Source organism: Accipiter gentilis, chromosome W, assembly GCF_929443795.1.
Source record: "Accipiter gentilis chromosome W, bAccGen1.1, whole genome shotgun sequence".
Lineage (NCBI taxonomy): Eukaryota > Metazoa > Chordata > Aves > Accipitriformes > Accipitridae > Astur > Astur gentilis.
This window is the reverse complement of record NC_064918.1, coordinates 37,182,591-37,206,937: the sequence shown is the minus strand read 5'-3', so window position 1 is coordinate 37,206,937 and position 24,347 is coordinate 37,182,591. Positions and strand designations below refer to the sequence as shown.

Below are 24,347 nucleotides of genomic sequence, written 5' to 3'. Positions count from 1 at the left end.
TTCTCATAGGAATTAAAATATCCTACTTCTTGGGAGAGAAGAAAAACAGGCATTTCAGTTTTGATGTGGCATTCAACTTGAAATGAGACCTAACTACTTTGACAACAAATTTATTTCAGCAATCCCCTGCACAAATATGATAGAATTCAGTCAGACAAGCACTACTAAAAATTGATTTTAAAGGACTGTAGTAGGTTGACCTTGGCTGACTGCCAGACCCCCCACCCAGTCCCTCTCTCGCTCTCCCTCCTAACATGACTGGGTGTCACGAAATGGAGTGGTTTGGACCGCTTAAAGAATCACTTCCAATGGTATTAGTAAAAGAAAAATGATTTAATAGGAATTTATATAAAAGTGCAACTTCACAGAATTCAGTGGCAAGGTTCACTCTATTACTTAGTACATGGATGAAACGTACACAGGAAAATTAAGTTAGAATCAGACTAAAATTAGGTATACAGAGACCAAAACCACAGTAGGTTGAAAAAGAGAAATATACAAAGAAAAATCGAGTTAGAATTGATTTCTCGTGATTTGTACAGAGATCGGGAATGTAAAAAGGGTAAGGAAGACCCTCCTGTTGAGTCACAAGGTTCAGAGAAGACCCCCTTGATTTCTAAACTACCATTGGAGTCTAGGTGCAGCTGGATCAACTCCTAGTCCCAGACTTGGTCAACAGTTTATATCTAAGGGATTATAACAGCCTGAGATTCATTCACAGTTGAATAAAGTTCACGACAGTAATTTAAGTATAGATTTGAAAAGCAATAACCTGTAATATACTTGCTATAGAATATTCAGGTTAGTACACAAACACATGCATAAAGGCACTGAGAGATATACATATGAGCAAGTAAGAGGTGTACCTGTTAAAAATTTCCCTTGAGTTCAGTGAAAATATTCATGTCAAATGCTTCGGCATCTTTCTCGACAGGCGAAGGGTCGAGCCTCAAGGAGCAGAGAGTATCAGCCCAACTCTTGTCGGCTTTTGGCGATAGACCTCTGATCTTCACAAACAGAAAAGTTTGAGTGGGACGCCTCAGAGCTTGCAGAGGGAGATGCTGGTCACAGCCCGCTGTGGTCCAGGAGAGCTCAAAGGGTCTCACATACTACTGCTGTTTATAGGTTTGGGAGATGATTGGCTTTAGTCATCAGCAAATTACTGGGATTCCAGTTGTGCTGGTACTGTTATGCATGAGTTACGATACAGATAAGGAAGGCTCCAAGGCTGTCAGGGAACAAGTCAAGATTCAGATACAGGATGCTCCAAGGTTGTCAGGGAGGACTGGGATGTCTCAAGGTTGTTATGAGAGAACTAGTTATCTCTACTCCTGTCCCCCACCTCCACTGGGCAGCAGGAGTCCTTGAGGCAGTCAGCATGACTCCCTGTCTTAGACATGTAAGAGTTCCTGGTACAGTCAAGGGACACTTAACTGCCCAACTCATTACACTTATGCTAAGGCCTAGCAAGACTTCCCGAGTTCTTAGATTAGCCCAGAGAAGGGGAAGAAATGCACCACCACACAGGGGGAGAAAATAAGATGGACAAGCTCATGGGTTGAGATAATGGCAGCTTAATGAGAAAAGCAAAGGCTGTGCATGGAAGCAAAGTAAAAAGGGGATTTATTCTCTACCTCCCCATCAGCCGGCAATATTGAGCCACTTCCTGGGAAGCAGGGCCTCAGTAAGCATAGTGGTTGCTTTGGAAAACAAGTGCATGACTGTCAAATTGGCACCTGACACGGGGCTCTTAAAGAATTTGAGATAAGGACAGTAATTGGAAGAGGTAACAGGCAAAACCTGGACCAGATATTGCCAGAAAGCAGAATTATTGCAGGGAATTTTTGTTGCTGTAATGTTGTAAAGTGACAAGGGGTGGAGTGTGTGTAAACTGTTGATATTGCTCAGTGTTGTGATGCTATTTTGACTTTGGTATGGGGAATTTTTTTTAGAATAGAATAGTTCAGTTGGAAGGGACCTACAACAGACATCTAGTCCAACTGACTGACCACTTCAGGGCTGACCAAAACTTAAAGCATAGTATTAAGGGCATTGACCAAATGCCTCTTAAACACTGACAGGCGTAGGGCATCAAGCGCCTCTCTAGGAAGCCTGTTCCAGTGTTTGACCACCCTCTCAGTAAAGAAATGTTTCCTAACGTCAAGTCTGAACCTCCTCTGATGCAGCTTTAAACCATTCCCACTCGTCCTGTCACTAGATACCAAGGAGAAGAGATCAGCACCTCCCTCTCCACTTCCCCTCCTCAGGAATCTGTAGAGAGCAATGTGCCCCTCAGCCTCCTTTTCTCCAAACTGTATCCAGCAAGTTTTGTTGATGTCCATGAAGATTGTGTCATGAATGTATATTTTAATGATAATTCTTAAATATGTGATTCACATAGGTGAAGGGTAGAATATATTGAGTTTACATGGCAAGGTTTTGGTAGTGGGGGGGGGCTGCAGGGGTGGCTTCTGTGAGAAGATGCCAGAGGTTGCCCCCATGCTCAACAGAGCCAGTGCCAGCCAGCTCCAAAACAGACCCACCACAGGCCAAAGCTGAGCCAAGCAGCGATAGTGGTAGCACCTCTGTGATAACATATTTAAGAAAGGGTAAAAAACATGATGCAGCAGCTGTGAGGGAGAAGAGTGAGAAAAGTGTGAGAGAAGCAACTATGCAGACACCAAGGTCAGTGAAGAAGGAGGGGGAGGAGGTGCTCCAGGTGCCAGAGCAGATTCCCATGCAGCCCATGGAAAAGACCATGGTGACACAGGTTGTCCCCCCACAGCCCATGGAGGTCCACAGTGGAGCAGATATCCACCCTGCCGCCCATGGAGGGCTCCATACAGGAGCAGGCTCCGAGCAGGAACTGTAGCCCATGGAAAGGACCCATGTTGGAGAATTTTGTGAAGGACTGTGTCCCATGGGAGGAACCCCATACTGGGGCAGGGGAAGAGTGTGAGGAGGAAGGAGCAGCAGAGACAATGCTTTATGAACTGACCAGAAGCCCCCATTCCCCATCCCCCCAGTGCTGCTGAGCAGGGGGGAAGAGGCAGAAGAGTTGGGAGTGAAGTTGAGCCTGGGAAGAAGGGGTGGGGGGAAGGTGGTTTTAGTTTTGGGTTTGTTTCTCACTATCCTCTCTTTTTAATTGGCAATAAATTTAATTAATCTTCCCCCAGTCCATCTTGCCCATGGTTATTGGTGAGTGATCTCCCTGTCCTTATCTCAACCCACAAGCTTTTTCGTCATTTTTTCTACCCCTGTCTTGCTGAGGAGGGAGAGTGAGAGAGCAGCTTGGTGGGCACCTGGCAACCAACCAAGGTTAACCCACCACAGTCCTTTTTTCCTAAAGGACTAAACAAAAAAACCCAAACACTAGACCAACTTCATGGTGCTTTAAGGGAGAAAGCTCTACCCTACACAGTTCTACTTTTTGCATTTCATGTAGAGGTACTACTGTAAATTGGTAACTTCTCTGAAGATGTTTATACTGTATGGGGAGATCCTGTTCCATATGTGAAACACATTGGAAAAGGCACTTCATATCTGTAACCACATCAAAAGTAACCCTTTTATTAAGGCATCTATGGGGAGGAAGAGAGAGACACCTTGCTGAAATACTTATCCTAAGTAATAGTTATTAATTCATGGAGCAGACTTCCACCTTCTCAATATCCTTACAGGGCCTTCTTCAGCAATGCAAGATCCCTCACCTGCCATTTCTCTGGCTGTAAGAATTAACAGCATGCCATGGAAAATTTTCCATCTACTTTGTTGGGGTTTTTTCCATTATGGAAAGAAGAAAAACAAAAAGCAGATATAGCTTTTAGGTCTGAATTCAAATAAGAAAATCTAAAGATAATACCTGAAATTTAAATCTGTTCCTTAGCATTTCCTGTACAGTAAAGCATATAAAAAAAGTTACATTATCTTAATGCAAAAGGAAATAATGAAACTGAAGATAAAACTTTACAACCATAAGTTTGCCATGTATTTGCCATCACATACTTTATATTGAAACTCTATCCTAATTCTTTTGCCTGATTTATGAATAAAAGTACATTAAATATACCACACACAGAAAGCCTCATGGCATTTGTTAAGTGAGCCAATTATTTATATAATCAAGGGGATGATCAATGACAATCAACTTGTTAACTCTGAGTCATGTTAAGAATTGTATGTGGTCAAATACACTGTTAAATAAAAAATAGAAATAGTCAATATCAACATGTAGAAGCTAAAATTACTAAATATCTTAATTTGATTTTTATCTTAAGAAATGCATGTAAAAGAGCATAACAATTTATATATGTTTTATCATGCAATTCTGTGTGTCATGCAGTTGCATAAACAAAGTAAAGTTTTAAATCAGTTACATGGTTTAACATTACATCTTCCATTCTCAGTTGGTGGGAGATACCTGAACTGGAAGAAAGCTCATCTATTATCCTATAGACACAGAGTAAAATATGCTTCATATATCAGTCTGAAGTGCCAAACCTGCTTCTGAATAATTTAGAATAAAAAAAATAATATAGCTGAAATAGAATGCCTGTGAAGCTGTAATATTTAGGTTTAAATATATGATTATCAAAAACACATTTTCAAAGGGTCAAATACCAGCAAGGTCTCAGGATGTAGTCAGAACTTCTCAACTTCATTACGTCCTTATACACCACAACCAACCCCATCATCTGACAGTTCATCAACCTTAGAGCAACTGGTTGAAAACACCACAGGAAGCTTGTTGTTCTCCAAATTTCAGGTTTGCACAGAATCTGATGGAACCCACTATTGTGGGGCCATAATCCTAGCTAGACATTTAAGAGATAAGAGTTAAGTAATTCTTAGTCACCTAGCTACTTCTGTTTACTCATTTGTTTATATGTTCTTTCTTATGCCCTAACTAAGAAGTCGCCATCATTTGGTAAACTTGTCAGGGGCAAGGTGTATCTTCCTATAACAGCATATTTATGTACAAGTTAAACACATATCAGTTTAACAGCCAAATGTTAAATAAGGACTAGTATCATGTTAAGCAATCACATTGCCTTCTTGGAAGATGGGTATATTGTTTGTAAGCATTTGTCACTTTAAATTTAAAAGACCAAATGACCAAAATCCAAAGTGTTCTGCATCTATATTCATATTCTTTTTGCCAAGGGATATGTACCACACTGTTTGCACCAAAATTTTTCTATTTATCTATTATCTATTTATCACACTTTGTCAGTACCCACTCTTACTAAACAGCCTTCCCCCTCTTTGAATGTTTAATGAGCCTCGATGGAAATAGTGCTCCTGAATGATTATAGACCCTATATAAATTATTAACAGAATAAAGCTTAGTTTTGAATACAGGCTCATATCCCACCTGTGGACAATTTACATGATACAGTTCATGATTTTATAGAACAATGAGGGGTTTTTCATTCCATACTTTCCTCCTCAGATCTACTGAGATAAATTATTTAAACAAGCCTTTGTCCAGATTAAAAAAGCAAATGAATGCAAGAGAGATCATCAGAATCACCAAGTACTAGTATCAGCATGGTTATCCTTCCTAAAATACTCTCACCCTGACAGTATCACAAATCTGGACACATTCTCCTCAAATATCCAATTCCAAGGTGCATTCACAAAACAACAACCCCCCCCCCCCCAACCCCAAACCAAACAAGCTTTTTATGATGCAGTTGAGTTGATTTTACTTTAATACAAAAAGGTAGAAAAATGATAGTTTTGATGCTTTAAAACAGTTCCACGATTAAAAAAATAAAATTCATCCTGGCACATGAAGGCCTAAGAACATGCCTTTGTTCCCTTATCAGAAGTATATATAGTGGCAGCAGTAATAACGTATCCCTTGAGTGTTAGTACTAGCTGACTGATGAGATGCACATTATACATTTCTGATATAAACATTTTTTATGTATTATTCAGCAGTGAAGATAGCTTGTTCCAAGTCAACATGTGCTATGTGCTCTGTACTTTTGTTTCTCCTTGGGAAGGGTAAGTCTGGCATATGTGCCATCCATATTTGGATACAGACCCTGACAACTCTGCCCAGGCCTGCTGGCGAAGATTTGAACAAAACAATGTAGTCAGTATACTGGCTGTATTAAAACAGATCCACTAGAAATAACTTTTGTAGCCAAAAGGGGAAAAAACCCCCAACAAACCAAAACCCACAAAAAAACCCCAACCACAAACATTTAAAGTTCACTGCTAATATTTCCTTCATTCCCTTTAAGCACATTGTTGTTTGCCAACATCTTTGGTCATCAAGTAGTTACCTGTATTCCAGCTGTTCATGCTTCTCTGACCTCAACAAGCCATCTTCAACAAGTCAGTATGTCAAAATAAGAAATAAGGAGATTAGACAGACATGTTTAAGCAAAAACACATCTATACAACCCTAGTATTAACTTTGTACCCCAACCTCCACAGGGCCACTTTCAAGTTACAGCAATAACTAAAACCAATGAACTATTACAAAAAGTATTTCCTTCTGTACATGATTTTTATTATTTACATAATACAATAGAGCACAGATGCCTGATAGTGCAATTATGTGCAATACCTAAGTATGAACTATCTGTACATGTTTGCATATCTGATAACTAAATTGAAAGAACAAAGTTAAAGCAAAGCTTGATGCTTTTAATAGTGAACTAAAAAACTAAGACTGAACACTGCAATAAAAGTCAGAAGTAGCATCTTGTGTACATACACAACTATTTACAGATGAGAAGAGGCATTACTACAACACTAGTCTACACTAGACTTAATTATATAAAAATACCCACAAGTTTCATACATCACAAAAAACCCTTCCATTGTAACATAGAAGTGATATTACCAGACAAGCATCAGTGAACTATACTGCCCTTTCTAGTTATTATACAAAGCTGTAGATAATGGAGCCCATGCAATACACCCAAGAACACTACAGTTCTACACCAAAGTACAATTAAAAAATGATAAAGCAGCCCTCCAAGAGTGGTTCCAGCTCCCTCTTAAGTCTACAGGAGTCATGTTGGGTATGGTTTTCCATACCCAACAATTGTTGCATGTGCAATTGTTACTTTTTTTTTTTTAATTTAAAAAAAGCTCCTAATATTCTTTTGAACCCAGAACACACTGCATTTAAGAAGTACATGAATAATAAACTGCTCAAATACTTCTGCAACTTACACAGACGCATATGTCACTTGATAGAGCTGCTGTGTTATGTTCAAAAAACCCACACATATGTAGCTTCTGTTTTGTAAGTCAATCTTAGCACAATATTGTGCTACACAACATTTTTAGCTATGCAAGGAAAAGCAGACAACTGTTTCAGGTCAGTTCTTAAGTTTCTAACAGGACATTTCCTTTGGGAAACTATTTTCATTATTCTAAAGTTAATGTAATCTGTTCCAAAATAGTTTTCTTCTCATACATATCTGATTCTTTCCATTTTTCCCATTGCATTTGTTAAATGACTTTTTTTTAAATATGGCACCACCACTCATCTTACTGGAAGGGAGAGCCCTCTACGTGGCTTACATTCTGCTGGGAAACAATGGAGTGTGGAAACTAAAAGTAGAACAAGATTTTAAATGATAGAAGTAGACTGCCAACCTTTCTGACATATCCTTCTCCCAAACAGGCACATAGTCTTTGGTTAGCGTTATACACCTTGAACATCAAAAAAAGGCAGATCTGCTGTAAACATGCAGATAGTATGCATCTGTTTGGCACATGTGAACTAGAGCCTGTCCTCTGTGCATGTGTATTCCTGTGCAGGTTCTGATCATCCAATTGAGGAGAGCATATACATTTTCAAGGGCTGTATCTATCCAATTCTGCCTGTAACAAACACCCAAACATTCTGAAATATCATTAAGACAGACAAGGCTAAAATTAAAACTTTGGAGAACAAAGGAAAATGGCCATGCACCTGCTCTTTAATGCTTTCCTAGGGTATATTAAAATAAAACAAATAAAAGTCAGTCTTTTCACAAGTAAGCTAGTTTATATTCTCTGGATTTTTTCAGCCACCACAACTGGATTCTCTTTCCTGATTTTTGCTGCAGCTTCTGCTTTGTAATCATATGGGCAGTTATGCTTGTCAGAATAACGGTGAAGTCCACAAAATAAGTTTCCACATCGGCAATCAAATCCTGTACAAAGGAAAAGCAACATCACTAGGAAGCTTCAGACTTAAGCAATCTATAAATTAAGGGCGTAGTCAGTACAAAGGGGGCACGTGCATCTCCTTTAACGAACAGAATAAGTGAAATTAATATTTCCAAATATCAGCTTTATTAAGGGATCTAATATTATGGATTTTGAAACAGCAAGCAAGTTTAATGGCTACAGATATTTCAACAAATTTAATCTAGTAAGAGACAACTAATCATATAGATCTGTTCAATATTGACAAAGTGCTCTCATACCTGTAAGGCCAACCTTCTTTCTGCACATGAAACATCTGTTCTTCTTTGGTTTAGGTAGTTCAGAAGCTTTCTCTTCACTCTGTGAAGTACTAGGTTGAGAAACTGATGGGCTTGGTTGAGTAACAACTGTTAAAGCAAGCAAAAGAAATAAAGGTTAAATTTTCCTTTTATTGACTTCACTTAACTACTCGGTAGCATGCTTGTATTTATTAACAGTTAATTCTCCTCTACTAAGACCCTGAAGTTTATGGTCTGAAGTACTAATAGAATACCTATTCTACTTAAGTTCCCTTTTATCTCTACAGAAAACAATCAAGTTTTCCCCACTGTTCCATCATCTAGAAGATACAGGATACCTAGCATTATCACCTGTATATACCCGTATAGGTGTAAAGGCTTAGAAAGCACTCCAGAAGTTCCATGTACACACAACATTAAAAGTTGTATGATCTAGTTTAAATTAATCCAAAACAATAACAATATTGTCACAGTTAAAGTTGTTGAACAGAGGGGATACTTGTGGAAAAGAGTCTATAGAAACATATTTTAGAAACAAATGACATACAGTAATGCTTTTTTGTCATAGTACCAAGTTACTCCTGCCACTATACTCACCAAGTCAGATGATCTAAAACCTCAGAGTCAACCAGAACAGCTAACATTCTTGAGCTTCAAACCACTGGTTCTGTGATATATCAAGCATACTACTACAAACCACACAGCTCAAAAGAGCCCTTGTTTCAGACACTTTTTTCAGTAATTTAAAGAAGAAAGAAAAGTACATATTTACATTGGATATCTGTATCCTAGTACTATATTCAACCTTAATGATCAAGCAGGTAGAGTCAAAATTACTTATTTTTCAATTGCCTTTGTCATGAACACTTTTGGTCAAATTTGTCACATTTTACTCAAGTTTCTCTGCAGGATAAAAATGGGTCATTTTGTGAACTTCTGTGGATCTGTTAAGTTTCTTTGAAAAATTAAATTTTTCATCAGTTGTTTTTAAAATCCTTTTTATACTCAAAATAGTGCAGAGAAAGTCAAGGGAGGAGTGTTTGTATACAAACTTTAACACATACAACCCGAGAAGTCTGTTCTTGTTCAGTTTTCCTAGACACTCAGTTGTATGTTTACATCCATTGTTTTAAAAGATAATGAGCAAACTATAAAATACACTCTATAATTAATGATTGAGAGCATAGGCTTAAAGGACTAATTTGTAACCAACTTTATGCACACAAATAGGATTTTATTAGTTGAGATCCTTTTGGATCAGTAAGCATTGCATTCTGTAAGAAGTGGATTTTTCCAGACATCATGAACCCCTTATAGTTAACTTTTTATTATCTTTACTATTAATACTTGCTCTTTTAAATTTTTATTTGTATTATGTTCATATGCCTATTACTACTAACACAAAGCCTCACAAATCCAAACCCCATTTCACAATTCATTGTAAACGTTAGAGAGCCTCCAGTCAGTAGTTCATATTCCAGACTGCAAACAAGATTCAGAAGTGACAAACTTTCAGAGGTAACAAGGAACTTTCAGTGCTCATACCCAAAAAGTTTTATACAGGAAAACAGTATTTTCTTATACAGTATTATAACTGTAACAGTTCTAAGGAACAACTCAAACTCTTTACTATCTTTATTTGACATATTCTATAGATTTTTCTAGAAAGTGTGAAGAGTTCAGTGTCAACACTATTTTGCCAAGTCTGAGGATAACAATAACATCCAGTCTTGGATATATAATACTTTTTCCATATTTAAGCATGCTATTGGTAAAAAGCAAAGATATGGCATGACAATCATTACTGCTATTAATACTTTTCAGAGTAGTTGCCACAGCTGCTTTTTTTTTTTAAATTAAAGAAAACAATTCCTTTGTCTTGACAATTAATATTTTCTAGATGAATAGATATAATCCTTTAAACTTGTCTTTAAACGCTAAGGAAAGTACTGTTCAGTATCAGATAAACTAGTTGAGAGCCTGTGACCAAAAAAATCAGGTTAAAAAACACTGACACCACGGTGTAAGCCTGTTGGATACCACACACTTTAGCTGACAGGCATTAGCTATGGCATTAAGAATTTGACTAAACATCTCCTAAACCAAGAAGCATAGTCAAGCTCCTTTTAGATTTGTTATACTGCCAGTCTGTTTAAAAAGAAATGCTAGTTGCAAGCCACGGCAGATGGAAAAAGGGACCCTTCCGAATCTCTCCCCCATCCCACTCTGCGGGAGCGAGCAAGCAGCTGTGTGCTGCTTAGCTGCCTACCAGGGTTAAAACACAACAGGCCTTTTTGGCGCCCAATGAGGGACTCAAAGGGTTTGAGATGATGGCAGATTTGATTAGAATGTGCTAGATCAAGTTTATAGCTGTTACTGCTGTTTAGCTATTAATCAGCAGGCTCCTGTGCTTACCATGGGGCTTGCTTGCCTCACTGTATATTAGAGTCTAGTGCTCATTAGTGGCTGCTTTTTGCTTTTGTTGCTTGCTGTACCGCTTATCATATTACTTACTGTGCCTGGAAACATTTTGATAACAGCAATGGCCACACACATGGGCTGGCAGATGGCCAGGGAATTGCTGCTGTTCCTGTGCTGCTGTACTGGACAGGCTGGAACTCTGTGTGAAGTCAAGTCAAAGGGACTGTGACCTGTGGACAAGTCCACGCGGGAGCAGGACACCCTGAAGCATCTGTGGCCATGGATATGTCCATGCCACAGCAGGTATACCTCTGAAGGGATTGTGGCCCAAGGATAAGTCCACACTGGAGAAGGTACACCTCGAAGCGTCTGTAGCTGTGGATAAGTTCACGACACAGCAGGTACACTCCTGAAGGGACTGTGGCCCATGGATAAGGCCACACTGGAACAGGTGCACCTCAAAGCGACTGTGGCTGTGGATAAGTGTATGCCACAGCAGGTATACCCCTGAAGAGACTGTGGCTCATAGATAAGACTCCACTTGGAGCAGGTACACCCCTAAGGGACTGTGGTCATGGATAAATCCAAGTCAGAGCAGGGGCAAGGGGAGGAATTCATTGCAATGTTAAACCCTATGGCCTGGTACAGAGGAACCAAGGGTGGAGATTGTAATGGATATACCTTTAAATTGTTGTAACCTGGGATTTGAGTTGCATGTTATAGGAAGTACTATAGCAGGAACCACTCAGACCAATGGAGGAAAAACCTCACAAGAAGCAGTGCAAGTGCAGCAGTGACCCAATCTGAGCTCAATGAACCATCAAGGCAAAGAGATAGTCCAGTAGATCACTCCGTATCACAAAAGAAAGATTAAAACCAAATCCATCTAAGGGAAAATGTTACCAACTACTACAAATGTACTTTCTCCTCCATATAAACCGGCAAGTGTTCACTGTCACAACCAGCAACATAGGAACTAGAAAGCAGTGATAACAATCTTAAGTGCAAAGGCCCATTTCCCAAAAGAGCTGCCGAATAGAATCCTTCCCCCCTTGTAGAGCTCGATGATTGTGATGATAAGGTTGAGTGCTTATGGGTAAGGATGAGAGGGAAGGCCAACAAGGAAGATATCGTGCTGGGAGTCTGTTATAGACCACCCAAGCAAGTTGAAGAGACAGATGAAACATTCTACAAAGCGGCTGGCAGTAGTCTCTCAATCGTGTGCCCTTGTTCTCGTGGGGGACTTCAACTTTCCGGATGTCTGCTGGCAATACAACACGGCAGAGAGTAAGCAGTCTAGGAGGTTCCTGGAGTGTGTGGAAGATAACTTCCTGACACAGCTGGTAGGTGTGGCAGTAAATTCCCCACCCCACCCCCCATCCTGCCAGCAGGAAACAAAACTTCTCCAGGAAGGGAGAAGGGGAAGGAAACCCTGGAGGCTGCAGGTTGAAATTTGAACTGGCCAGTTGAGATGCGCCAGGTACACCGAGGTGACCCTCCTGGCCAATAGAATTAAATGACCACAGGTCAGATTTGACAGGGGTATAAATGGGGTCCCGCCAGAGGACATGTTGGGCAGTCCTCCTCAGAGCAGCGGGTCTGCAGTTGGGGACTCCCCCTCGGGTCGGGGCACCGCCCGAGGTAACTCCTCGAGGGAGAGAGCCCTCAGCTTTTAGGTGAGTGATACGTGCATTTTGAGCCATCACTTTAAATCTTGGGGATTCTTAAGTCGGCCATGTAGTATTAATTCTCTTTACATCATTGAGCCTGTGGTTTTATAAAATGTTACCGGACTTCTAACTAACTTTTGCTGAAGAATAGATCTGAGTTTTAACACCTGTTGGATTTGGTTAGTCGTGCATCCGTAACATTTTAAATTGGTGTAGTTGGCAAGATGGTGTTAATGGAGGAATTATTACGGAGGCACAGCTGCAGCCCTTCTCCCCCAGGTCTGGAATGGGCGAAGGAGAAGTGGTCTGACCCAGCAGCAGTCGTGGAGAGTATAACTATGCCACGGAAGTAGTCGAGACGGCAAAGGTAGTGTGTGTGCCTGCTTGATTCAAGCACAGAACCGAAACAGTGATTCTGCTAAAAGGCAAGGGGAAATAGATTATCTGAAGGTGGAATTGGAGGAAAGGGATGTGCAGCCCCTTATTGAAACAGAAGGGCACACGGGTCTGCACGGTGGGAGCCCCCGGAGTGCTGTTTGCACGGCCCCTTGGTCAGGACCTGAGCTCAGCGAGCTGCAAGCTAAGTTTTCATGCAAGTTGGGCAAAACCGAAACTTGAGTATTTGTGGAGAGTTTCTCTAACGGGGGAGGATCGGATACTGTTGAGTGATGATGAAGCGAGAGGCTACTGGGGACTGGGAGTGTTTCTGAGTGCTGGGCCGGCAGGTCATCAGTCGATAACGTCCCAAGTAGCCTACTGGGCTGGGGGTGTGGACCCCAAGGAGAGAAGAGAATCTGTTACCATCCGGGAAAAGGGACTGTCGGAGTTAACGGAGGGCAGCAGGAAGGTCCGCCCAGCCGGTTGTAAACCCCACCCCGAGAGGTCTCGAACTCGGGTCGGAACTATGATCCCGGAAGGGACGCTCTCTGGCGGAAAGCCCCAGCACTGGGGGCAGCCCGAGCCGTGCTGCACGGGCAGTCCGCTGGCGGCATCCGGGACTGGGATTGCTGGAGGGGAAAGCCAGAGACCAAAGGGAAGCGCCAGCAACCCCGCCCCCTCGGGAAGAGAAACGGAGCTCTTTCGCGGCACTGCGAGAGGAACTGGATGGGCTAAAAAACTAGAAGCTGCGGTTTGGGGTTCAGGCCGCCCAGTCCGCATGGTGATTACCTGCCAATGGTCTGCTGATAAAGAGCCTTATATACACATTCCTGTGGGCCCAAAACAGATAAGTTTAGAATTCTTAATCGATACAGGAACCCAAATTAGTGTTTTAAATGATCTACAAGCTAGTGAGCTGGGAATCAGGCCATCAAGAAAGGCCATAAACATTAGAGGAGTAACAGGGGCGACAGAAAAATGCCCCATAGCTCGAACCCAACTTTGGCTACGGGGGAGGGAAAGAATGACAGCTGTGGAGGTGGGTTTAAGCACCTATGAGGGAAATATACTGGGATTTGATGTACTGGCAGGCAGACAATGGGACCTACCCAATGGTAGGTTGTGGAGCTTCGGGGGCAGGGAGGCAGAGGCTATTCATGTGAGAACCTTGCAGGTTGCTCCTGCACTACCGCACTCTAAGGTAACCCATGTCCCTCAATACCCGCTTCCAGCCGCAGCCAAATGGGGCATTTTGGAAGTACTTAATGATCTGGAGAAAAGAGAGATCATCAGATCATCAGTTGCACACATTCTCCTGTTTGGCCAGTCCATAAATCAGGTGGAAGGTGGTGACTAACAATTGATTATAAAAGATTGAACAGTAATATCCCACCATTAACTTCTGCCACCCCAAGTATTACGTCAGTGATTGCCCACCCTCTCTATGACTTGCTCCAAAAAAACAGAAAATGGGATTGGACTTTGCAACATACGGAAGCCCTTAACACCCTGAAAGATGAGCTTAAGGCTTATCAGAGACTAGGTCCATTGCACCCATGAGATCCTTTAAGGGTGGAATGGGGATTTGCTGAACATGCCTCATACTGTGGCGTGTTTCAAAAGGGGCCACAGGGACCAGCCAGGCCTTTATTATTCTCTTCCACTGCATTTAAAGAGATGGAGCAGCGATATTCAGATTGGGAAAAGGGGGTCCTTTCCCTCACTAGAGCAGTTAAAGAGGCTGAAAAGCTGTGTACTTCACGGGATGTTATAGTACAGGGTCCTTTCCCTCTCTTAAATTCAGTCCTCAGTGGGTCACTGTCGGGGGATGCAACGGGTCTGCAGAATGCCTGACAATGCGAGAACAGCGTGACCTTGAGCAGCTTGTAGTGTATCCTTTAAAATCTGGAAAGTCCCGAGAAGAGCGGTGCAAAAACAAGATAATGATAAGAAGAACCATCCTGACGACTCACCAATCATTAACTGTTAGTTACTAACTAAACCAATCATATATGAACACATACTCTGAAGAAGGGGATAAAAAGGTGTGTTAGAACAATAAAGTAGCCATTTTGCATGATCTATTACTTGTCATGTCCGTCTCTACCACGACAAATGGTGACCCCGATGCGTTTGGGCGAACAGATCATTTAAAGGCGATAAATCCAGCATTAGTAAGAAGTATACCGGCGGCGACGAGAGCTGCGGAAGAGTATACTAGCGTCGAGAAGAGCTGCGGAGACGGAGCCCGGTGAAGCTGAGAGCAGTGGGAATCTGCTTGGTCCGGACCTGAACTTTGACACCTAAAAAGGTGAGCCACCGGGGACTAAACTGTTAGAATGGGGCAGCAATTAACAAAAGAAAAGGAGACGATTTTGTCTACCTGGAAAGCCCTATTAAAAAGAAAAGGGGTTACAACCACAGAACAAAGCCTGAAAAGGATTTTGATATAGTGTGAGATGCAAGGCTTTACAGCCACAACAGTTACTGCATTCAGTGTGGGTGCATGGCAATCAGTGGGATGGAAAATGTTTGATGAGATCTCTAAAGGACAGAAAGAGCTCTGTAAGTTGGCGATTGTATGGTGTCTATTACGCGAGACCCTGAAGGAATGGAAAGCAGAATGTCATGCGAATGATGAGCAAAAGAAAGATGAGAAACCAGAAAATGTTAGGAAGGAAAAAGATTCTGACCAAGGAACAACTAAAGCCGATGCTGCAGCATCAGCAGTAGCAGGCAGGAAACCCCTCACGGGAAAAATCAGATCACACCCTCATCCACCTCCTCCTCCTCCGCCATTAAATACTTTACTGGGCGATGAGGGGCCCTCCTCACCTAGTGGTGCAGCAGTGGAAGGGGTGACTCCATCAGCCCCCCCAGAGGAGGAAAATCCGGCAAATCCAGTGAATAACACCGAGCCGGAAAGTGAGGGCCAAAAGGAAAGTGAGAGCCGAAATGAAAGTGAGACAGAAGAAGCTCTAATTGACGCTATGCAATCTCTGCATCTCGCAGATAAAACCATAATGAAAGAACCCCTGCCATGGACTCTCCCCCCACCCACAATAACTGTATTCCCACAATCCCCTGATCAATTTTGGGAGGGAGTTAAGAGATATGCTGCCGAAGCTGGCAACCGGGATCTAGTAGAACGCCTCAGCCCGTGCTCTCTAACAACAGCATTTCTAAAGCCTCTAGATAACACAGCAGAGGCTCCTGCTACATTTCCTGTTTTCAAAGCTGCTGCAGGCACAAACCAGCATGATGAGCACAATCCAATTGGCTGGAAAGTAGTGCAGAATTTGCAGAAAAAAGTACAAAAATTTGGAATAAATTCTCCTGAGGTGATGCAACTTATTTGAATACTCAGCACAGATCTGCTGTGTCCATATGACATTATGCATCTCGCACAAGTGCTGTTTCAGCCCGTACAATTGCAACTGTTTCAATCTACTTGGAGGCAGATGGCACGCACAGCAGCACAGAATAATTTACGACTGCCACAGGGTGACCCGAGATAAGGCCTTGGAGAGGATGCTTTGCTTGGTGAAGGGCCGTTTAGTAACCCTCAGATGCAGGCTACGTGGCCTCCGATTGTTCTCGAACAAGCACAAAATCTAGGGCTTATGGCATTAAAGCGAACCATGGAAATGGCAGCTCCGAAGCAAAAATACATCGCTATCCACCAAAGCCCCAGAGAACCCTTTTTACAGTTTGTAGAAAAAATATCTGCCGCACTGGAAAAACAGGTAGAAGATGAGGTGTTGAGACAAATGCTGTGCAAACAGTTAGCAAAAGATAATGCTAATGAGGACTGTCAAAAGGTAATACAGGCTTTACCAGGAGATCCTTCTGTTCCCGACATGGTGGCTGCATGTTCTAAGGATGGGACAGTGGAACACACGGCGGCTGTCCTCTCGACAGTGCACGTGGCCACCCTAGCCAATGCTATGAGAAATTCAGGGAAATGCTTTGGGTGTGGCAGAGAAGGGCACATCAAGGTAACTTGTCCACACAAAACATCACCAGGTAAACACCCGGTGAACAACCCACCGGAGATTAATTGCAACGAATGCAGAATATCAAAACATTTTGCAAAACACTGTCGTTCCAAATTTCATGTTAATGGCCAGCCACTACAGGGAAACCACAAAAAGAGCGCGAGAGGGCGCACGAGGACAACAAATCCCCTCCCGACAGCCGGCCAACTCCCCTCTGCGAACAATTGTCAGCCGCAACAGCTGGCTCAGCAGGGTTGGATGTATCCACCGCCGACACAGTAACTATAGTCACAAAAGACATCGTTAAGGTCCCTCTTGATGCAAGGGGTCCTATAGGACGAGGACTGAGTGCAGTGCTACTGGGAAGATCAAGTAGCACGTTAAATGGACTAATTGTGCATGTGGGAGTTATTGATACTGATTTTACAGGTCAAATTTGCGCGATGGTTTCAACCCCCTACCCACCAGTAACAATCCCAAAAGGTACTCACATTGCTCAACTTATTCTTTTTTCGAGTTCTATTTCAAAAGCAGAACAGCGACTGCGATGCGATGGAGGCTTCGGCTCTACGGGACCCCCTCAAGTCTGCTGGTCTCAGACTGTTTCATCATCCTGACCACATATGACGTGCACGCTGTTGAATCACTGATGATCGCTGACTACAGTAAGGCTTGCAGGGCTCCTGGACACTGGAGCTGATGTGACTATTATTGCCGATTATCTGTGGCCATCCACCTGGCCAACAGAGGAGGCTGGTATGGGAGTAGTGGGGCTGGGAGGATCTGCGCGAGCAAGGACGGCAGCCGCAGCAGTTCCGATTACCAATCCTGAGGGCCAACAAGCAGTCATTAAACCATATGTGATGGCAGCTCCCCTCAATTTATGGGGGAGGGATTGCTTGTCGCAATGGGGGGTGAGAATTACCACGGATTTTTAACAGGGGGCCACTGTGCTGCAGGGTGTTAGACAACCCATGCTTGTTTTAACTTGGTTAACAAATAACCCTGTGTGGGTGGATCAGTGGCCCCTACCAATTGAAAAATTAAAGGCCCTGCAAGAATTGGTAGCAGAACAACTAGCTGCCAGACACATTGAACTGTCTCAGAGTCCATGGAACACTCCAGTGGTTGTGATAAAAAAGAAATCAGGAAAATGGTGATTTTTGCATGACCTGTGGCAAGTCAATGCTGTCATGGCCACGATGGGGGCTCTGCAACCAGGCATGCCTTCACCTGCCATGACCCCTCAAGATTGGGAAATCATTGTCATGGACCTTAAGGATTGTTTTTTTATGATTCCATTAGCTTCCCAAAACAAAGAAAAATTTGCATTTTCTGTGCCTTCTATCAATCATGCAGAACCAGCAAAAAGATATCAGTGGAGTGTTCTGCTGCAGGGCATGAAAAATTCACCAACCATTTGTCAATGGTTTGTAGCACAAGCTCTGTCACCTGTAAGGGAAAAATTCCCTACTAGTTATTGTTATCACTATATGGATGACATTCTGTTAGCATCAGACAACAAGGAGCAGTTGAATGACACGAAAAATTTGGCCAGGAATTCGTTACAACAATATGGATTACTTATTGCCCCTGAAAAGGTGCAAAAAATAGAACCCTGGAAATATTTGGGAATGACAATTACAAGCAAGCAGGTTGTGCCCCAACCTGTGAAACTCAACCTTGTGGTTAAGACACTCAATGATGTACAGAAATTAATGGGATCCTTGAACTGGATCAGGCCCTATCTTGGACTGACCAATTCGCAGTTACAACATTTATTGGAATTATTAAAAAATTCCAATGATCCAACAGAACCCAGAATATTAAATAAGGAAGCGTTACATGTAATTCACATGGTGGAACAATGTATATACAAGAAATTTGTTTCTCGAATAGATATGCCTCAATTGGTACAATTCTTTGTACTAACTGACAAAACTCTGCCATTTGGTGCTTTGTTGCAGTGGAATTCTGAGTGGGATGACCCATTACATATTTTAGAATGGATGTTTTTATCATTCCGGCCACGAAAGACTGCTCCTGGCTTGTTTGAACTTATTGCTGATGTAATCATAAAAGCCAGAAAACAATGTGTAGAACTAACAGGACGTGATCCAGCTATGATTTTTTACCTGTTCAAAATTGGTATTTTGAATGGTGTCTGGCAAACAATTATGAGCTGCAAGCGGCTATGGTGGATTTTCAAGGGCAGATCTCGTGTCATCTACCATCATACCTGCTACTGAAATTTGCTCGAGAAATACCATTTGGTCAGAAAAATTTAAGCCAGCCAGAACCTGTGAAAGGCCCCACTGTCTTCACAGATGGTTCGGGAAAAACAGGTAAAGCAGCAGTAGTATGGTATGAAAACAACAACTGGAACAGCAAAGTAGTATATCAAAATGGTTCTCCACAAGTAGTAGAGCTGTGTGCACATGGCACGTTGAAGCGGCAGCTTCAAAAACAAAAAGGGGGAGTAGGGAATCTCTCTCCACAAGAAAAGTTAGCTAAAGCCAAAATTAGGGGTAAGGTCATGGTTTTAGTTAAGAATCTAGAAACAGGGCAATGGGAAGGTCCATTTCCATTAATAACCTGGGAACAAGGTTATGATTGTGTTTCCACAGATACAGGCCCACAATGGACTCCCGCTCGATTTGTACGACCATCATCATCTGGAACATCCTAGATGGTGTGGCAATATGAATACCACCTCAACCAAAAACTAACGTGTAGATCACCTTGGCTAACGTAACAGGTCAAGATTCTCTGTGCATCGCAACCGCATCACAAAGCCCATGAACCAATAGACAGGATGGCTATGACTCGTGCAGCACGCCTGGCCAGCGAGCGCATGCGTCATAGGTTGCAAATGAGGTGGATTTTGGCACCTGCTGGCCACGTGTGCTGAAATCCGTTCCTCTGCAAATGTATAAATACTGGGATTTTCTGAAGAGCATCGGGCTGGTGTACGGCAAGGCCATTGTTGCCTCCGTGGGGACGCCCACATAAAGCTGGCACCTACCAATTTCTGGGCTGAATTTGTGGAGCAAGACGGCATAAGAATGTACAGATGGTTCATCTTCCTCACAGTCCTCGGATGGACATAGTCATGGATACCGCCGCAAACCAAAGAAAACATCTGGATGACCCTGGCTGATGTGACTGGACAAGATTGCTTATACCTCAGTACAGCAACACCAAGCAATCCCTTTTTCACAGGTTTAAATAGGGGGTTCCACTGACATCAACAAAGTTTAAGAACTTATTGATGGAGACCCCTGTGCAGCAGGTCATGGACTCAATAGATGGGAATGCCTGGTTTTCACGGATCACGCATTCACCCTCATTGCCACCCCAGGAATCACAAGTTCTGGGGTCCCTGAATACAGACTGGTGTAGTATTATCTGATTTACTGTTAGACGTTGATAGTGTCAGACATGCTATGCTACAAAATAGAGCTGCAATTGATTTCTTGCTTTTAGCACAAGGACATGATTGTGATGAGTTTGAAGGGATGTGTTGTATGAATTTATCTGATCACTCAGAATCCATTTTCATTAGTAGTCAACAATTAAAGAAGGGAGTCAAGAAGCTGACAGAAAGCGATGAATTAGATTGGCTAACAAAGATGTTTGAGGGTTGGGGACTGTCTGGATGGTTGATATCTCTGCTCAAGACTGTGGGGGTAGTGATCTTGACTGTGATAACTATGCTCCTAATGTTGCCCTGTCTTTTCAGCCTTCTGCAAAGGGCCCAGCAGACGGCAGCTGGGACAATATTTTTAGCACAAATACAAAAAGGGGGAATTGTCGGGGGATGCAACAGGTCTGCAGAATGCCTGACAATGCGAGAACAGCGTGACCTTGAGCAGCTTGTAGTATATCCTTTAAAGTCTGGAAAGTCCCGAGAAGAGCGGTGCAAAAACAAGATAATGATAAGAAGAACCGTCCTGACGACTCGCCAATCATGAACTGTTAGTTACTAAACCAATCATATATGAACACATACTCTGAAGAAGGGGATAAAAAGGTGTGTTAGAACAATAAAGTAGCCATGTTGCATGATCTAATACTTGTCATGTCCGTCTCTACCGCGACAGCTCACCTCCTCCAGAGGGAGTAGCCCAAAAGGCCACAGTTAGGAAATGGTATGCATACCTAGAAGGGATAAGCCAATTGCTCCCACTAAAGGAGGGTCCGACTAAGGTTTTCAAACTACAGCAACCTGTAAACCCTGACTCAGCCTTGCTGGGTCAACCATATAAACCTTCTCCAATTGAGGAGGCACCCGAATTTGTGGCAGGCTCAGATGTGCCGGGAGTGTGGTTCACAGATGCATCTGCCCATTGAGTGGGATCAAAATGGCAATGTAAAGCAGTGGCATTGGAAATTGGTACTGGGAAGACAGTCGAGGAAGAGGGTGAAGGTAGTGCACAAGTAGGAGAACCATGGGCTTTATTACTGGCCATAGAGAATGGTGCTACCATCGTCTATACTGACTCTTATGCAACCTTTAAGGGTGCTACAGAGTGGATATGTCAGTGGGAATCTAATAAGTGGGAGGTAGGTCATGCGAAAGTGTGGAGGACAAAGGACTGGCAATGTCTCCTGGCAATAGGGAGATCCTGACCTTTAAAGGTGGGATGGGTGAAGGGACATGCTTGGGATGGAACCCCAGCTGCGAAATGGAATCAGCAGGTGGACCACCTGGCCCAAATCAGGATGGTCACCAGTGAGAAGGAAGATTGGGATAGACTAGCAGAATGGTTGCATATCAAATGAGGCTGCTCAGGGAAAGCAGATCTCTATTATGAATGCTGATCTCAGGGTTGGCCACTGTCTATGAAAACCTGTGAAGCAATTCTTACAGCTTGACCACAATGCCGAATAAGGCTTAAAGCTAATCACCCAAACCAAGCTCTGGCCCAGCATATCAGACAAGGCAAGGCTCTTCGGAGCACGTGGCAGGTTGATTACATTGGTCTTCTGAGACCACCTCATGGGAGTGAAAAGACTCACCACATCAGTGCCCGGTGGATAATCCCAGACTTCTAACCCTGTGACCCGGTTTTAAGACTGAGGCCTAATTTGTGCTTTTTTACAGGACCATGAAGGAACGAGTCATACCAGTCCTTTTGCTGACAGTGATGATGGTGACACACATGGATGGTGAAGATCTGGATGATAATGTCATGGCAAAAATGATGGACATGAATATATCGCGAGTCCTTGACCTCGCATGAAAGCAATGTAACAATTATAGTTGGAGGTTCAGATTGGATGGGGGAGGAGGTTATACTCATGTTGTTTATAGTTGGTCACCAGGTGCAGTAAATGCTAGTTCAGTATGAAACACCAGATGTGACTATATGCTCTAACTAACCCATGGGATCATGGGGTAGAGTTGGAATGGTACTACGCTATGCCCTGAAATTCCATGGGGGCAACTGTGTATTGTACTGGAGGAACATCGATAGAGCATTCTAGAACTGAGTTTACAGCTATCAACCTTAGCCAATGCTACATCTAACAATTTAGGGACTCAAACAATCAGTTATAACATATCAGTAAAATGACTATCAAAAATTGGGCTGTATCGGATTAGATGCCAAAGAAAGAGAAGGGTATATGTAAAATTTTGAACATGTCAATGGACAACTGCTGTGTTCACCCAAATGTGTCAATGTAGCTTCAAGACTAAATCAATGAGAGAATAAGGCAAGAGACCCAGAGGCAATTGCTTCTGCACCAGGGACCAACTGGTTGGGAAAAGTTTTCATATGTTTGGATTTTCTTTCATGGGGTGGGCGACCAGCCTTCTCTAATCTTTAATAATGCTTCTAGTTATTATTACTGTAATCTATATTGCAATAAGTTCTATCAAACGCTTGGTAGCGAAGCCTGTACTAACGATTAAGTATACTCCCCTAAAACCTGTCCATACACTGGATATTCCTGTGTTCAATATTCAACTTTAGTTCTAGACCAGAAGGGAACGATGACCCACAATGAGCGTCAAACTCACCGAACTGCACCCCCTTTTAACTTTGGAGGCAAGAGGTGACTGTACCAACACTCCAAAGAAACCAGTCGAATCATGACTGTGGTCACGGGGTGGATTGTGTGGCAGCACATTCCCCACCCCACCCCCCATCCTGCCAGCAGGAAACAAAACTTCTCCAGGAAGGAAGAAGGGGAAGGAAACCCTGGAGGCTGCAGGTTGAAATTTGAACTGGCCAATCAAGATGTGCCAGGTACACCGAGGTGACCCTCCTAGCTAATAGAATTAAATGACCACAGATCAGATTCAACAAGGGTATAAACGGGGTCCCGCTGGAGGACATGTTGGAATCAGTCCTCCTCGGAGCAGCGGGTCTGCAGTTGGGGACTCCCCCTCGGGTCGGGGCACCGCCCGAGGTAACTCCTCGAGGGAGAGAGCCCTCAGCTTTTAGGCAAGTGATATGCACATTTTGAGCCATCACTTTAAATCTTGGGGATTCTAAGTCAGCCATGTAGTATTAATTCTCTTTACATCATTGAGCCTGTGGTTTTATAAAATGTTACCAGACTTCTAACTAACTTTTGCTGAAGAATAAATCTGAGTTTTAGCACCTGTTGGATTTGGTTAGTCATGCATCCATAACAGTAGGTGAGCCTAACAGAGGAGGAGCCTCGCTAGACCTACTGTTTACAAACAGAGAAGGACTGGTGGGAGATGTGGTGGTCGGAGGCCATCTCGGGCTTAGCGACCATGAAATGATAGAATTCTCGATTCTTGGTGAGATAGCGAAGGGGGTCAGCAAAACCACCACTATGGACTTCCAGAGGGCAAACTTTGGCCTCTTCAGGACACTGGTTCAGAGTGTCCCTTGGGAGACAGACCTGAAGGGCAAAGGGGTCCAGGAAGGCTGGACATTCTTCAAGAAGGAAATCTTAATGGCTCAGGATCAGGCTGTTCCCATGTGTTGCAAGATGAACCACCGGGAAAGATGGCTGGCCTGGCTGAACGGGGAGCTTTTGCTGGGACTCAGGAAAAAAAGGAGAGTTTACCATCTTTGGATGAAAGGGAAGGCAACTCAGGAAGAGTACAGGGATCTTGTTACGTCATGCAGAGAGAAAATTAGAAAGGCAAAAGCTTAGCTAGAACTCAGTCTGGCCACTGTTGTAGGAGATAACAAAAAATGTTTTTACAAATATGGTAACAACAAAAGAGAATGTCTGTCCTTTAATGGATAGAGAAGGGACCATTGCCACCAGAGATGAGGAAAAGGCTGAGGTACTTAATGCCACCTTTGCCTCAGTCTTTAATAGGGAGACCAGTTATCCTCAGGGTACTCTGCCCCCTGAGCTGGAAGACAGGGACAGAGAGCAGAATATACACCCCATAACCCAGGAGGAAGCAGTTAATGACCTGC

The 24,347-nt window shown here is 42.9% G+C and overlaps 1 protein-coding gene across 3 annotated transcripts in view; it reads right to left on the bottom strand.

The window, feature by feature from the left end:
* Positions 1-262: 262 nt before the first annotated feature.
* The window catches only part of LOC126035492 (AN1-type zinc finger protein 5-like), a 49,387-nt gene continuing 25,302 nt past the window's right edge, over positions 263-24,347 (bottom strand). For 2 of the 3 annotated variants that reach the window (XM_049794136.1, XM_049794137.1), the window contains exons 5-6: positions 8,445-8,570; positions 5,301-8,168 (exon numbers count right to left, since the gene is read on the bottom strand). In XM_049794136.1, the coding sequence (XP_049650093.1) occupies positions 8,020-8,168; positions 8,445-8,570 (275 nt within the window). In that variant the 3' untranslated portion in view covers positions 5,301-8,019. Of the gene's footprint in view, positions 1,229-5,300; positions 8,169-8,444; positions 8,571-24,347 lie in introns of those variants that run through there. The other variant, XR_007504948.1, reaches the window with a different exon arrangement.